Source organism: Lonchura striata, chromosome 2 (genome assembly GCF_046129695.1).
Source record: "Lonchura striata isolate bLonStr1 chromosome 2, bLonStr1.mat, whole genome shotgun sequence".
Lineage (NCBI taxonomy): Eukaryota > Metazoa > Chordata > Aves > Passeriformes > Estrildidae > Lonchura > Lonchura striata.
In genome coordinates, this window is record NC_134604.1 from 112,262,987 (window position 1) to 112,278,520 (window position 15,534).

The following is a 15,534-nucleotide window of genomic DNA, read 5'->3' on the forward strand; positions in this document are numbered from 1 at the left end:
TCTGCTTTGGCCCACGTGAGTGACCAGCAGGGCCTTGGGAAAAGGTCAGAAAAGGAAAACTTGATCTACCAAAAAATGCCAACCAATGTTACCTTCCCAAGAGATTTTAAGGGAAGAGAAAGCAAGAGAACAGACTCACGTGTTGTTATAGCCTGGATGGTCCAAGTCATGGCACACTGCTGCAGTCATGAGAATCAAAATGTCAATCTGGGAAAATTTCTCCTGTAAAATACAAAACATGAATGTAGTAGTATGATTTCTACTTCCCTTATCCTTGTAAATTAAAAGAAATAAAGAAACCAGATATATTTATTTTTTAGAGAAATGCAAATCTGAGCAAAATGAAGCATTTTTCCTTAGATGAATTTACTTCAGTCAAGAAAGAGAAATCTGCCTTCCCTTCCAGTAAAAATGACTCAGATTTGCCTTTGTTGCATTAAATAACAGCAGCTCAGAGGAGGCAATTTCCTTGAAATTTGCTATTACTGCAGAGATGATATAAGAGCACTGAGACATTAGTACAGTCTCTTACAAGCCATTTGAGCACCCTGATTAGCTAAAGGGAGGGCTGGAAGATGGCTCTGCTGCTACTGCATTCTGCATTAACTAAAGTTAGGAAAAGAACAAGAAAAATTAAATGTTGTGTTTCCACAGCTTTTGAATAACATGGACTTACATTAAAGCAATTTTTTTTTCATACTGCTACTGGCAAGAAAACAGAATTAGGCCAGTAACTGATACGTGTAACTATGGATAAAAAGGTAGGTTTTTTTTTTTTTTTTAAGTGAAAAAAAACTGTTTTGTAAAGAAATGAAATGAATATATGAGTACAGGTTATCCAGACAGTGAAATTAATTGATGCCTATAGTTTTGGAGAAAATAAAGGTCAAATGTGTGTCCTGCATACAATACATGCCAGGCTACAGGACAAGCACAGGTAAAAGCACACATTTGGAGAAAACCTCTTGTGGGAACATTTTGTGTCCCAAACAAAGAACACACCCACAGACCATAATTCAGTAGGGGTTTGGCTGTCATTCCTAAATGTTTCACTCCAGTACAAACTGTGAACATCCAGGAGGTGAAGTTCCCTCCCCAGCAGCCTCAGAAAGCTGTGCAGGTGCTGGGGGTGGAAATGCAACACCTCTCCTTGCGTGCCCAGGTGTCAGATTAAGTTTCCTTCTGATCTAGACATGGGGTAACTGAGAGGCGTTTAAAAAACTTATATTCCATTTTCAGTTTCATACGAAGGGTGAGACAATGAGACATGAGATGTTGTAATTCACACCATCACAATCAGAAGTCAGCTATTTCTTAGTTATAATACACTATTAGTATTTCTTGGCCTATTAGTCTTTGCTATGCTATACCTTAAATAATACTGTAATTAATACTGTAATGCCTTAAAGTTAATAATCTAAAATTACTCATTGTGGGTCTTAATACAATGCACCTTTCATAGTTCTATTTCTCTGAAGTATCCAGAGGCCATCCTTTGAAACTTGTTTCTAGCTTCATTTCTCTCTCACCAATATCTGTCCTATTCTGATGGAACCCAGGCTTGGTTCAGGGGTTCCATGTGGTGAAAAACTCCCTCCTCCAACCCGAGCTTCCAAAGAAAGGCTTAGCAGTCTCCTGTTGTTCGGTCTCAAGGCAGTTTATTGCAAGTTATCTCAAAGATTTTCTTCTGGGGCTGCTGTGGTTTGCTCACAGCTCAGGCAGAGGCACACACACACCCTGACATCCTCTCTGACCCCGACTGCTTCTTCTCTCCCCACCCAGGGCTGCTGCTCTCTTTTGTATGGTACATTACGTGTTAAATGTTTATAGCTTTTCCTCAATGCCTATCACCTATATTAAATGGTGCTTTTCTATCTTTGATATGGTACATTACGTGTTACATGTTTACAGTTTTTCCCAATGCCTATTACCTATATTAAATGATGTCTTTCTACTCTAAACCAATCTGTGAGTGCCAACATCACCAAGAACATGGAGGTAAGGAAGGAGAAAGAGGGAGGGCAGGACCAGCCAAAAATCCCTCCATCTTAAAACCTCTGACTCCCATGTACAAAACCAAAACCCCCCTATACAGCACTCAAAAATTCTTCCCTCTACTTTATAACTACTTCTACTATAATATCTAAACTTTTGTGACTTCTTGTTCTTCCTGCAAAGTTGGTAAATCATTCCATGGCTCGAACTCAAAATCACAGCTGTTTCCAGCTGCCTGCCAGGGTCTCAAATGCTTCTGACCTGGGCCTGGAACCTCCAAAAATGTCTGGGGGACGTTTTGAGTTCCAACACTATTCCATGGCATTTTTGAGTCAGCATTTCTTATCTCAAGGTCTGCACAGGGATGCGCACACTGCATGAGCCTTCTGCCAGGCTTTGAGAATTCCCTACAAATCCATTCCCCACGGCTGAGGACTGAGCAAGTGCAGCCTCCCCAGAGGCCACCACTTGCCAGCAGGCTGGTGGCCCCTTTTGCAAGAGGAGTGGCTGAGGTTTCAGGGTGGAACTGGAGTGGTGCCACGGAGGGGGGCTCGTACCTGGAGGCTGCAGAGCGAGATCATGCTGTACATCATCTGCGTGACGCAGAAGCAGTGCCGGAAATTGTGGAAGGGGTTGTTCCTGTAATTGTCGTGGATGCACAGCTGCAGAGAGAGGGAATGGAGCTGTCAGAGGTGGCACAGCTGTTCACCAAGCACTGTAAATCCTAAAAAGAGTCCTACGGGGCTCAGGATTGTTCTCTGCTAGGACAGAGTGACAGCGCAGGGTCTCTGACACTTTCTGCCTTCCTGGGTGAGATTTGTGTTATAGATACATACTATAATATTGGCTTTTTGCAAATATTAAAATGGATTTTACATGTGTGGTGTTAAAGTAACTTAGATACAAATATATAGTTTTTATTGTTAGTATAGTTAGTATATAGTTAGTTTATATAGTTAGTATATAGTTAGTTTTATAGTTAGTAGAGTTAGTAGTTGTTGTTAATTAAGCTTAGACATAGCAGTGAAATAGCTGATATAAGTATGTTTGTGTTCAAATTCCTGCTTGGATGCAATAACATCCAATGAACAAAGGATGAGGACACTGCTACAGATCTGCCAACTGTCAGCACTCACTGTCTGAAGACAGTGTGGAGCAAGGCCTAAAACAAAGGTTATGATAAAAATGAAAAAACCACAGCCAAGGAATCTGCGTGCTCTAAAAAGGCAGATCCAAGGAGCAATATGCTAAACAGTTCTTGGAACATGTAAACTGGTTTGGGGAAAGTTTACTGTGCATAAGGAGCTATGAATATGCAACAGGCTGATGTAAAGGAAAAGGTATTTAAGGGCTGTCCCTGAAGATAACAGTGTGAGTGCCATGAGGCACCTGTAACAACCTTTGCTCTATGGTCCTTGTCTCCTATTTTTCTTTATTAAGCTTTTAAATTTTCACAGGAGAGCAAAAATTTAACACTTGTGTGTCTCAAGAATTCACCAGCAGGTAAAGCTCACAGAAAATCCCCCCTCACACCAGCCAGCAATGGGCAAACATCCCAGCACAGCTGCATCTCAGTCCTTAAGAGAGGACACTCTGCTCTCATCCTGAATTTGTATTTCAAACCTTGCAGTGGTTAAATGGGGGCTATAACAGGCTCAGAGCCCACTCCTGGCCCCCTCTCCTGCTGAATTCAAACTGCAGCTCTGATACCTGGAGGGCTGAAATGTGGCTGTCATTTCATTTGCCAGGGCTCAGAGGTGGCACTTTGGGATGTGTTGCTTGGCAAAGAGAAGATGTGAAAGCACACCAGGCTGGAGCACACCTGGGTGGGTTTTCTACTCCAGTCAGCCTGGGAGAGATTGAGCTGTGCTGGAGACAGGAGCCATTGCTCTGTGTGGATTCATTTCCTGCAGATCCTGGCTTGGTGGCCCTCATTCCAGAGGCAGGATAAAGCCTGTCTGTCCCTGTGTCCTGCCTAGTGCCAGCCAGGCTGGCAGAGGGAGGCTGGCACAGCTGGGTTGACACATGCCACGGTCATTATTCAAATGCTCCTCTGGTTTCCTGTCCCTCACAAAGCAGCCAAGAGTCAGCAGCATTGCTGGACCCCTCTGCTGAATCCTCCTCCAAAGCCTGGACCCCAGAGAGCCCTCGTGCTTCAGCTACTGAATTAATTACATGGACAGAATTAATGACATGGACAGAATTCCAGCTAAATCAGGAATTTACTTCAGGAATCCTCACACCCATTGGGATCAAACACTTTATTTCATCACCTGACTTCTAGGAAGCCTCATAGCTCTGGATGAGGTGAAGAGAAGTGTGGTATTTCAATGCTTATTCAGTATTTGTGGGTTTCATTGCAAAAGCCTCACAGAGTATTCTGCAGCAAGGATTTTAGAAACACATTTCATTATTTTAAAATGACTTAGGAATGGCATGATATGGTAGTCAGCCAGGCTCACAGGTGGTATCTCACAGCCTACACATGGACACCCGTGGCACTGCACAAAACTGCATGGATGTAATGCACACATCCAGCACTGGAGCCCAGAGCATCCCAGGGGACTCCTGACTCAGGAGGGATGCAGTGACTGGGTTGCATTAATCACTTTTCCTCCTCTTTCTGGAAGATTTCTGTAGCCAGTGGATGTGGGATAAGCATGAGGTGGCTTTATCTCTCCCACTTGAGTTCTAAGTGATGCTCATACTGTGCCTGGGGAAGTATCCCACTTTGGAGCACAGCCCTTGAGGCTTTTAAAAATAATTTATTTCATCAAGACGATAGACCTCACCCTGCCTTCCTTTTGTAGAAAATACTCAACAAACTCCTCTTTTGTTGCTCAGAGTGAAGCTGTCTTAAATGTTAGTGGTGACAAATTGCTTGGAGACATGAGCTAGGGGAAGCTGCCTGCAGCAGTGTGTGTGGGTGGGCTGTTGGTGTGTGTTGACATATCACCTTGCTTCCCATGTTTTTGGGCTGTGAAACAGGAGGAGGAGATCTTCTGGTTTATCTACTCTGTGTTACCCTTGTTTGTGTTGGGTTTCATCCCACCCCTTGTCTTCAGCTGCTCTATAGGGTCAACACCACCCAGCTTTTCATTTGCCTTCTTCAGAGAGAGAGATTTACCCGATTTTGAAGACTTTTGGTGTCCCCTTTAATGCAGTCATATTATTTTTCTAAAGAAGCTTCACCAGTGCTGGGAATAAATTTCAGGTGAGCCTCCTGCCTTCTGTGGTGACATTTTATCCCTTATTCCAGGCTCTGCTCAGCCTTGTTCCTCCTGCAGCAGGACACAACGTGACAGCCCCATGTGCTGGAACATGTGGTGGACCCAGTCTTCTCTTTGTCTTTCCCAGCTACCTCCTGATTTTGTGAATTTTTTTAGGAGTCTACATCCATCTGAGACAGTGCCCTCTGCTCTCTGCAAGCTCCTCAGGGAATCAGAAGAGATTAATGCGGTGTAAGTCTTTATTACAGGAATCCTGTGAAACATCTGTATGATGAATTCACACCATGATGTTTTTAATTATTGTCTCAATCAATTTGTGAGACACAGAGGTAAGTTTTTACTAGTTGTAATTCCTCAGGCTATCCCTGGATGCTTTTTAAACAATGTTTACAATATTTACTGTTCTACAGTTCTCTAGGAACGTGATGGGGTTTTTTTCTAAGAAAGCAAATATATTCTTGAGCTTTTTAGCAAACACTTTCTTTTGCTCTCCCTTGGACCTGAAAACTCATTGCTTTTTAAATATTCCAGTGTTTCTCCCTCAGCCGTCTCACTTTTGGTATGATCTCATCTTTCTCACATTTTGCATCTCTGCAACCCTCTCACATCAAAGACTGAAGTTACTTTCTCAGCAATTCCTTTTCCTGCCTGACTTGCTCTTTCCTCTGCTCCCTGTGATTTAGTGCATTGAATGATTATTGCACTTATTGGCACTTTTTAACTATATCTGAAGGCACTTGTCTTGCCTCCATTTACAGTAGGTATCAAGAGCATTCAGCAGAAATGAACTGCTTTCAGTAACAGAAACCTCAGCAAATGAATGCAAAACAGTTAAAAAGAGTCATCTGTGACCACAAGAATGCAAAAATTTTCTGAAGCACTTGAATTTTAAGAATTTGTATAGATTGACTGCTTTGATTGGGATTACTCATGTTAATTCCATGACTAAATGCCTTGTTTATTGATTTTTGAATGTGAAAAATTGCAAACATCAGTAACTTGAAACACTCACCAGCCACCTCTTCAACGTGATAGGATTGATGTTGAAGTCTTTTACCAGCCCAAGGTCGTGGTACATGTGCTCCAAACAGCTCAGCATCTGCAGCCAGGGACAGGCAGGTTATTGCTGTAAATATCCCTTGAGGACACCCTGTGAAGTGAATTTCCCCCTTGCAAGCATCAAATAATTGCAGAGCCCTCTTTAGATGAAAGAAAAGATGTTCAAAGGTTGCATGATTAAAGACAGTGCAAGAGGGGAGACAGGGAGGTCTGAAAGCTTTTTGAAGCAGACACGCTGCTGTTGACTTCACAGGTTTTGTGCAGGGCTTTGAGTGTCACACCAGCACTCTCCAGTAATTGTGATTTGTGTGTATCACAGCAATTCCTGCTCACAAAAAAAAGGCACTGCCATTTTTCTAGTTCAGCTGGGATGTGTCCTATTGCTCAGTGAAACCAGTGGGAGCTTTTCCCAGGCTGCACAGAAATGGATCAGGCTCTAGCTGAATAGAAAATGACAGCAGAAAATAAGAGATCCCCGAAGAAACATTTATTTCAGACATTTGCCAATACCTTCTTCCTTTATGAGCTCCTAACTCCACTGTCTTACCTCACATTCCTTGTTTAAAAGATTTCCCATTATAACCCTACAAAATTGCAGCAGTTTTGTGATTATCCCCTCATGGAGACTGTAACTATGAATCCCAATAGCTGAAATGCAAGCACAGGCAGCTTTTTTGAGACAACATCTGCCCTGCAGTAGCAAGGAGGATTCAGGTAATTTAGCATCACCCCTCATATTTAATCATCTGGGCTTGAAAGAATTGAAAACAAAAGGCATCAATCATCTCAAAGAACTGAAAACAAAAGATATTGATAATCTCAAGTGTTTGGGTGCTTAACAGCTTCCACCAGTCAGAAATGAACAGTTTTCCTGGAGTTCAAGAGTTTATGTGCATATTCATTCCCCCTTCTCAAGGCCAAATCTGCAGGGGATGGAATGTGGCCATTGTGTTAGAAAATGCAGTTTTCAGGCTGTAAAGTGAGCCAGGGGTTTCAACATGATGGGTATAATGTCACAAATACAGCCCTGGAGGCATTTCTAATTAATTTTCTGTTATTTAGGCTCTTAGAAACTCACCAGAAAAAAAAAAAATATTCAATCAAATGAAACTTTATATTTATCCAGGGAAATATAAATATAAGTCATGGAGTAACAACAGGGTTGACTTTGAGTAATCCAAACAGGAAGGGACTTTCCTGCAAGACCTGAGGGACCATGCCATGAGCTGAATTCTGCTCAGATCACATGGGCAGCATTTTGCTGAAAATCCCCTTGTCCTGGTAGAATATATGTTTTCCAACAGTTTCATAAAAGACTTTCCAAGACAAGAAACTTTATCCAGAAGTGCTGAATTGCCCTTAGCAATGCAGCTGTTGCCAAGAGAGCTTTGGGGGAGTGAGGAGGCGACTCCTGCCCCTGTTCACAGGAAAATCTCGGTTTTCATGTTTATCCTTCTTGGTCAGCAGCAAAAGCTTGAATATGGGACTCTTGTAAGGCTTGAAAAGTGAGAGGGCATTGGAGAAGGAGGACCCAGGCTTGCTGCAAAGCTGTGTTTACTGAGATGCAGCAGAGCACATTATTCATTTGTTTGCAGCTGACCCAGGTTTATGACCTGCCTGCCCCACTGTGAGCACGTGGGCAAACACTCACTGCTAAACAAGCTCTGATAGAATTGAAATATTCTCTGTCAACATAAAGCAGAGCTAAGAGGGTGAGATAAGCCCATATGGTGCTCAGCTCAGCACAGCTTGTGGGGAATCTAATTTCTGAGCAGACTCCTCCTTGCAGGGCAAGTTGAATATCCACACCCTCCTTCTTTCTTGCCTTCTTCTTGCCACCTGATAATGTTTCCTAGCCCTCTGAATGAGTTACTGTGCTAGAGCTCTGTCCCAGGAAACTGTGGATAATGGGTTTTGTCTCTCCTCATTCCTTAATAGTCAGACAGCAATAATCCAGCAGTGTTATGGTGCACCTGCCAGACTGTAATTCCCTCTTGCTGCAAAGACCTGACAGGCATTTATGGCCACGGTACAGGGAGGCAGCAGTGGCTGCAGAGCCCCTCTGTCCACACAAGGGAAGCTCTCAGCAAATGGGAGATGGACCTAAAGCCACCAGAGAGCCCTTCTGTTGTTCCTCCAGACACGGGAAATATCCTGAAGTGTGGAAACCCAGGGCACTGGGAATATTTCTCTGTCTGCTCTGGGGTGTCCTGACCCCAAGGGGAGCTCTGACTTTGACCCTCATTCATGGAGAAAACTTCCAAAGCCTCGAGGTAAACTAGAAACCACCAAAGTGTGAAATAGATTGTAGAGATTGTAGAGAGTACTGTAGTATGTCACATGGATGAGAAATTTAGGTTTCAAGATTTTTAGTATGTTATAGATGGGTTCAAGATGGAGGATATAGGGTGTTGCCTTGAGTTCCTTTCTTCTTTCTTCTTCTTCCTCTTCTTGGGTTTAGGTGGTATCTTGTAATTGGGTGGAAAAATCCTCATTGAGGATCTTTAGGGGTCAGTTATTGGGTTAGAAAGGGAAATAATCTAGGTGTCACTTCTTAATGGGGTAGCTTAGTTTTTGATTAGACTTAAAAAGCCTTGTAACAAGAGATTGTTGGCCATTTTTGTGCTGTTTTTCCTGCATGCAGAGTCTGGTGCAAACAGCGTGCTGAAGTTTTGATAAGATAACAATAAACAGAAGCTGAAGACTGAAATAATCCAATGTGTCTCTCATTCCTGACACAGAACTGCTCCAGGAGGGTCTCCCCTGCCAGGGGAGCCCCCAGGGAGTTGCCCAACTTGGGGTCTGCAAACTCACACTGAAGGGAATGTGCTGTTCCTGGGGATGGGGTATGGGGTGTTTTTCCTTGCCGTGCTGAGCCAGAATCACTCTGAGAAGGTAATTTGGGTGATTGCTGCTGGGGGTGCTGCCAGAACTACCCAAGCCTTCCCCTGGGAGAAAAACCAGCACTAAACCGCTGGCTTAGTCCTGTCCTCCATTATGTTTTTCTTGAGTGAGATTTGCTAGTACATGCTAAATCTGGTTTTACATTATATTATAAGCTATCCACTCTTAAGATCTTTCTCCTTCATGCTTCTAGAGGTTTACACATAGACCTTCCAGAACCTTCTACAGATGAACCATGAATAACACTAATAGCAGTAAAAAAAGGAAGAAAAGTAAGCAATAAGGAGATACTAATTGGCTTTGAATGCAGCCTTGCAACTTCTTCAGAACAAACTGCAGAAAAAACCCTCAGCTGAAGGAGTGTGAATCAATGCCTGCACCTCTGCCTGCTGCTTTATTGATTTGAGTGGAGTTATTGATGATGTGCTTAAGCACACACGTCACTGGGGATTGATTTGTTCAGATAAAATGGTATGGGAGAACTCATGTGGCAGTAATGACAGTGCACCAGTTGAGGGACTTTACTGGGAAGAGATTAAAGAGCAAATAAAGAGGAGCCAGGATATGACAAGCAGCATAATCTACCTGGCGTCTGCTAGGAAGAAGCACTGCATTTCTGGTGTGGTATGGAAATAAAAAAAAAAAAATACAGAGTAAGGTGCAGAAAAGGGGGAAAACCCTGCAAACTGTCTCAAAGGGCTCTTCTGGCCCCACTGACTCTCAGAAAGTGCCAACCCAGCCAACGTGGCATCCTCACCTCGTTGGGCTCCCACAGCCAGACATCAAAAGTTGGTTTCCGCAGAGCCTCGATGGTCTCCTGGGACAGCATGTACTGCAGACAGAAAGGCAGGAGGTGTAAACAAAGGTGTCCCTGGCATGGGAATGCTGTTGGCATGTTCTTGGGCTCCCAGGGTTCCATACACAAGGGATTTAGCCACATTTCCCAAGGAGACAGCAAATGATCTCTCCCTCTGGCCACCCAACCCTCCTCACCCTTCCCACCAGCTGGGAGCTGCTCGTTGGGGCAGATCCTTGTGGAGCAGAACTTGGGAGAAAAGGGAGAGTGGATGTGTTAAGGAGAAGGTCATGGCTAAATCCAGCAGAGAAAATCAAAGGCACAGGACACAGACCCATCCCTGGCTGCCATGGTTCTGCTGCCTGCAGAGCATCAGCTGCACTCGAAGCTGCCAGTTAGGGAGGGGTGGTGTGAAGTGTCTCTGCTTACAGTGCTAAATTAGCTGGTGGGGATGATATGTTTATTTTCAGATGATTTATGCTCTCATTTCAAGTGTTTTTTCAAGAGTGCCCACAGTTTCAAATTGGTTGTCAGCCTGCAAGATCCAAGTGATTTTTTATCATTACGCTCAGAAGCCTAAAACAAAATCAAGCTCATTCACCAGTTATGGTTGTACAGAAAATGAAAAGAAAAGGAATGTTCAGGGTTAAAAGACATGGGGATATCAGGACTCTACAGATTCATCTTTTCAGGATTCTGTTCATCAGAATAGATGAATATGAGTTTTGGGACTCAAAACCCTTGTGGCTTCAATTGGCCCATTTACCATGGCTGTCTCTAGTTTGGGTTTACTCTCCTGAGCAAGTGAATGACAATCTCTGAGCCATCAAATTGATACTTAATCCAAGGAGGAACAACACAGAAGATTAATTTTTCTTCTTCAAAAGGCAAGAAGTTTTGCATTTGCACATACAATGAACATTTAGTGTGACTTTCTGCAAGAAAACTGCAAATTAGCAGCACAGATTTGGTGTTGCAATGACCTCTTCCTTCAGCCTCACTGACATTGGACAAATCCAGCACCTGACAACTAATAACAAATTTTGCAAATTTCCAAAATTTGCAAAACTCCCATGAGTTTTGGTTTAGGAATAATGCAGAAATATAAAAGTTTACTCTGCAGTGGGTCAGTGCAACTCTTCATAGCCTTTATTTTTAATTCAAGATCCTAATGCAGCAGTCCATCAAAGTTTAATCTGACATATATACTTATCAAGGGTAAAAAAATGGCTTAGAATTGATGTGTTCTGTGAAATCATGTGTTACTGTCAGGAGCACAAGCCTCCTGGGCAAAAGTTAACTAAAAGAAATAGAAGTCCCAGAGTCTCTGCTTCAGTGGAGGTCACTTTAGCGAGGCAGAGCAGAACAAAGAGCAGAATTTACTGCTCTGCTGGGCTCTGGAGACAAATGTCCACATCACAGACCTGCATCACACAGGACTGTGAGGATTCAGGGTGGCTGGGCAGCTTTGGTGTGTGTGAGGAGATGCTCATAGCTAAACCATGATCTGCAAATGTGGGAGCTGGGCACTGGGCAGGCATAACCAGGCAGCTGTTAACAATTCTGGTGGGCAAATTCTGGTTCTGGGATTCAAGACCCTGTGCTCTTCATGGTTTCAGCCTCATTCATCACTGTGGATTTGTACTTGTACTTGCCCAGGAGACATTTTTCTTCCAGCATTACTGTTTTCTCTAGCAAATACACTAACTCATTTTCACAGGGACAATGAATCATTTTGGAGAGAATCCAAAGTCGCATTTTCTGTTTCCCTAGGTGAAGCATCGGCATAAATTACTTTTTAAATTAAAAAATAATCTATTAGGAGAAAATTGGCAGCAGCACTACTTTCAATCAGAACACAGCATTACAGGGTGTTTTTGATTGTTGCTATGAGCACAGAGAATAAACAAATATAACTAGACAAAAGAGCATTAAATGTTGATGAATGCACAGTGTTCATTAACATTTCAAACACTAATGAGCTTTCAAGTATTAAAGACTACCGAGAATTAAACTTTAAGTCACCACAGGCAACTGATGGCTTTTTCCATTGGCTCAAAGGAGCTTTGGATCAGACCTTGGATTTAGAATAACAGGGAATGAGTGGCTAAGGAGTCACACATTGTAAAGCAGCACTTGTCAGGGTGGCAGCCATGCAGCAGGAATATGAGAAGAGCCAGGATTGTGTGGTACCTTTGGGTAGGATGGCACATCCCGCCGGGGAGCCGGCCTCTTGCTTTCATCCAAAAAGCTGTACTTGCAGGGACAGTTAGTCCTGAAATGAAATATTCATCTCTTAATATTGAGGGAACAGAAGCACAGTGCCTCAAAAAGTGCCACAAGTGCTCTGGTGCCCCAGTAGCCACCCCACAGAGAGCCACCCCACACTACAGCCTCTCCCTTTCTAATGTAGTGTTGCTCCAAATCCTTTGAAAGTGTGATCCTCCTTAGGATTTTTTTCCCCTTGTGCAACACCCCTGTTGCCCTTTCTTGGTCTATTTGCATTTCAAGAGAGAAGCATCTGAGTTCAGGCATGTATCCATGGATACCCAACCACTTCTCCTGAAACCAAGTAAGTTCAGCTTGCTGTCCATGGCAGGCATCCTTCTCCAGGGCTGCCAGGACCACGCTGGCCATGGGCACGGCACTCCTGTGCTGATTCACTGCTGAAGGCACCCACTGAGCCCTGCTGCAGCCCATGAGAACTTCCACTCTGATGGTGGGACCTCCTTGGAAAGGCACAGACTTGGCAGACACCTGTGCTTGGCTCCCTAATCCTGGAGAAAGGGAGCCACTGTCAGCAATTACAGGTAATTAACACTTGCCTGGTTATTAACACTGCTAGTTATTTACACTCTTCTTTCTTCTGCATATGGAAAAGCCAAGCTGATGCTTTCCCATCTGAGCAGAGGCCCAGGAGGGAGCTCATCACTTTCTACAATTCCCTGATGAGGATGCAGCCAGGTGAGAGTTGGGCTCTTCTCCCAGATTACCTCAAACTGTGCCAGGGGAGGGACAGCTTGGACATCAGGGAGAATTCCTTCTTTGAAAAGGTGTTCAAAAAGGTTTGGAATCTCCATCCCTGGTGGTGTCCAAGGAAGACCTGGAGGCGACACTCAGTGCTCTGGGCTGGGGACAAGGTGGGCATCAAGCACAAAAAGCCTTGCAGGGCTTTTCCGAGGTGGTTGCTCACATGGACATTATTAATTCTTGTGTGAGGCTGCTCTTCTTGCATTTTGCATTTATATTTATAGAGTAATGGAATGGTTTGGGTTGGAAGGGACCTTAAAAGTCACCCAGCTCCACCCACCCTGCCGTGGGCAGAGATGCTGCTCACTGGGTCAGGCTGCTCAGGGCCCCGTCCAGTCTGGCCTTCAGCACTTCCAGGGATTTATCCCTGGAGTCCTAACATTTGGATTATCCTCTCAGTTTTCAAGCCCTCTGCCAAAGGAAGCAAAAATAAACCTCCCAAAAGAAGCCAAGCAAAGCATTCCATTAATTCGGGTTTTTTTGCATTTTTGATTATTATATTTTGCAATGTATCTCTTTTGAGTGATTCTCTTCTCTGTTGGAAATTAGACCAGGTCTCTTTTCTCCTCTTAACATTGATGTCTGCTGTCTTTTCTGGTGTCAGTGTCTGAATCCTGTGAAAGTTATGTCATTTTACAGCTCATGGTGATCAGCTGACTTCAACCAGCTGCCTTTTCCTGCCCTGTTTAAGGAGATTCTCACTTGATGAAAAGCTGTCTTAATAGTTTCTAAAGCTGTTTCCTCAAAACTCCACTGTGTGGGGTATTAGTAGGATAAAAATAGTGAGATTGGGGCATTCCTTGCCCTAATTGGAGCTGACTGCCAGGGTTAGCTGAGGGTCAGCCAGCTATCTCTAATTCCCAGCTGTAGTAGGATATTGAAGCCTTCATCCCAGCACACTGGGGAACACACCAGAGCCAGGATGCATCAGACCTTCACAAATGTAAAACTGGATCTGCAAATGATCATGATTTTAAATGACACTATGATGCTATTAGCATCTGCCAGTGGTGAGTGCAAAAAACAGACAAGCAAAAAAAAAAAAACAAAAAAAGGCAATTTGAGGAGGATGCAAATGGAGCTGCTTTGCTCTTCTGAACAGAGAGATGCACAATTCACTGTGCTTTTATAAACCTGGCTACCCAGCCTTATTCTCTCATTTAGTAATGTAACAGCAAATATAAGAATAGGTAAACATCCATACAGCTGTGTACACTGTGATCTTATTGAAGAAATACAGGCACTCACAAATGTTTATGTGCATGAATTACATTTAGATGGGATCCCTAATTGAAACCACAGTGCATTATCTAGCAAATGACCCTGCACAAGGGATGACAGGTCTAAATGAGAGCAAATACATTTCCACTTCCCTGGGATGCCTCTGTTCCCACACAGATCTCATGCCAGCAGGAGAGGGTTTGCTCGGCCACCCTGGGGTGAAGCATTCCTAGGCTGGGGTCACCACAGGCTGGTGACCTGGCTGCTGTGGGGCTGTGGTGGCTTGGGAATAAGGAACATCAGCTCATTCCTCTGCAGCTCCTGATGGGAGCCGCCAAGGAGCATCATCTCCCCAGCCTTGCATCCACATCTAGCTGCTGCTCTGGCTCCCACACCCACAGGGTGCAGATAATCCTGGGCAGAATTCTGTGCAAGCTGGAGGAGCCTTTGGGCAGCTGAGAGGAGGGAGAAGCAGCTCGGGGTAGCCAAGAGGAGCTGTGACAGAGCCACGTGGACACAGCACCAAAGTGAGGATGCTGAGCAGAGAGGGAGCAGCTGTGAGTGTGAGCTCAGAGCAGGCCAGGGTGGGTGTCTGTGCCCAGCTGAGCCCACTCCATCTTCACCACAGCTTTCCAGCCTCACACCCCGTGCTGCTCTCTGCTGGAGCCTGTCACATCTCACCACGGGCCCTCGGTGAAGGTGACACCCCAGCTGGAGCTGCCTGCACTGAGCAGATGGAACACCCCCCCAATTCCAGCTTTTCTTGTTAACAGGTTGCTGTTTAGGCCACAAAATATAGATTGGAAGGTGACAGGAACTGGGATGGGAGTTAGTCATGGCTGCTGGGACATTCTGGTACTTCCTGATGTGGTGTGGTGGCAACTGAGCGAACACCAGCTTGCCATAACTTCTGATTTTGGACCTAATTCCCTGTCCACCTGTGCATCACTGTTCATCACCATCGCTGTGCATCGCTGTTCAGCTCTGCCAGCTCCCTACCACAGCCGAGGAAAGACACGTGGGCACACACGTTTCTCACATCACACCCAGCACAAATCAGCACACATGCTCTTGCATTTGCTGCCAACCTGAGCTTGGATTTTTCTAATGAGATTTCTCCACACACCCCAAAAAGAAATGATGCAAGCGACAGGGCAGACTGCATTCCACCCCGCTGGGATAAATCTGAGGCACACATCTGAGGTTAATAACGTTACTCTGCGTTTATGCTAATGTGACAGCTGAATTTGGCCTTGGACTTCATGGGAATGAATTATCATTGTGCCTCCTGACATATCT

General features: G+C 44.3%; 1 protein-coding gene across 4 annotated transcripts in view; it reads right to left on the minus strand.

Annotated features, from left to right (window-relative positions):
• The window catches only part of PDE9A (phosphodiesterase 9A), a 55,461-nt gene that overhangs the window by 7,026 nt on the left and 32,901 nt on the right, over positions 1 to 15,534 (minus strand). For all 4 annotated transcript variants that reach the window (XM_021546766.2, XM_021546767.3, XM_021546768.3 and 1 more), the window contains 5 exons: positions 12,178 to 12,259; positions 9,946 to 10,020; positions 6,238 to 6,324; positions 2,553 to 2,657; positions 140 to 222 (listed from right to left, as the gene is read on the minus strand). In XM_021546766.2, the coding sequence (XP_021402441.1) occupies positions 140 to 222; positions 2,553 to 2,657; positions 6,238 to 6,324; positions 9,946 to 10,020; positions 12,178 to 12,259 (432 nt within the window). The remainder of the gene's footprint in view (positions 1 to 139; positions 223 to 2,552; positions 2,658 to 6,237; positions 6,325 to 9,945; positions 10,021 to 12,177; positions 12,260 to 15,534) is intronic.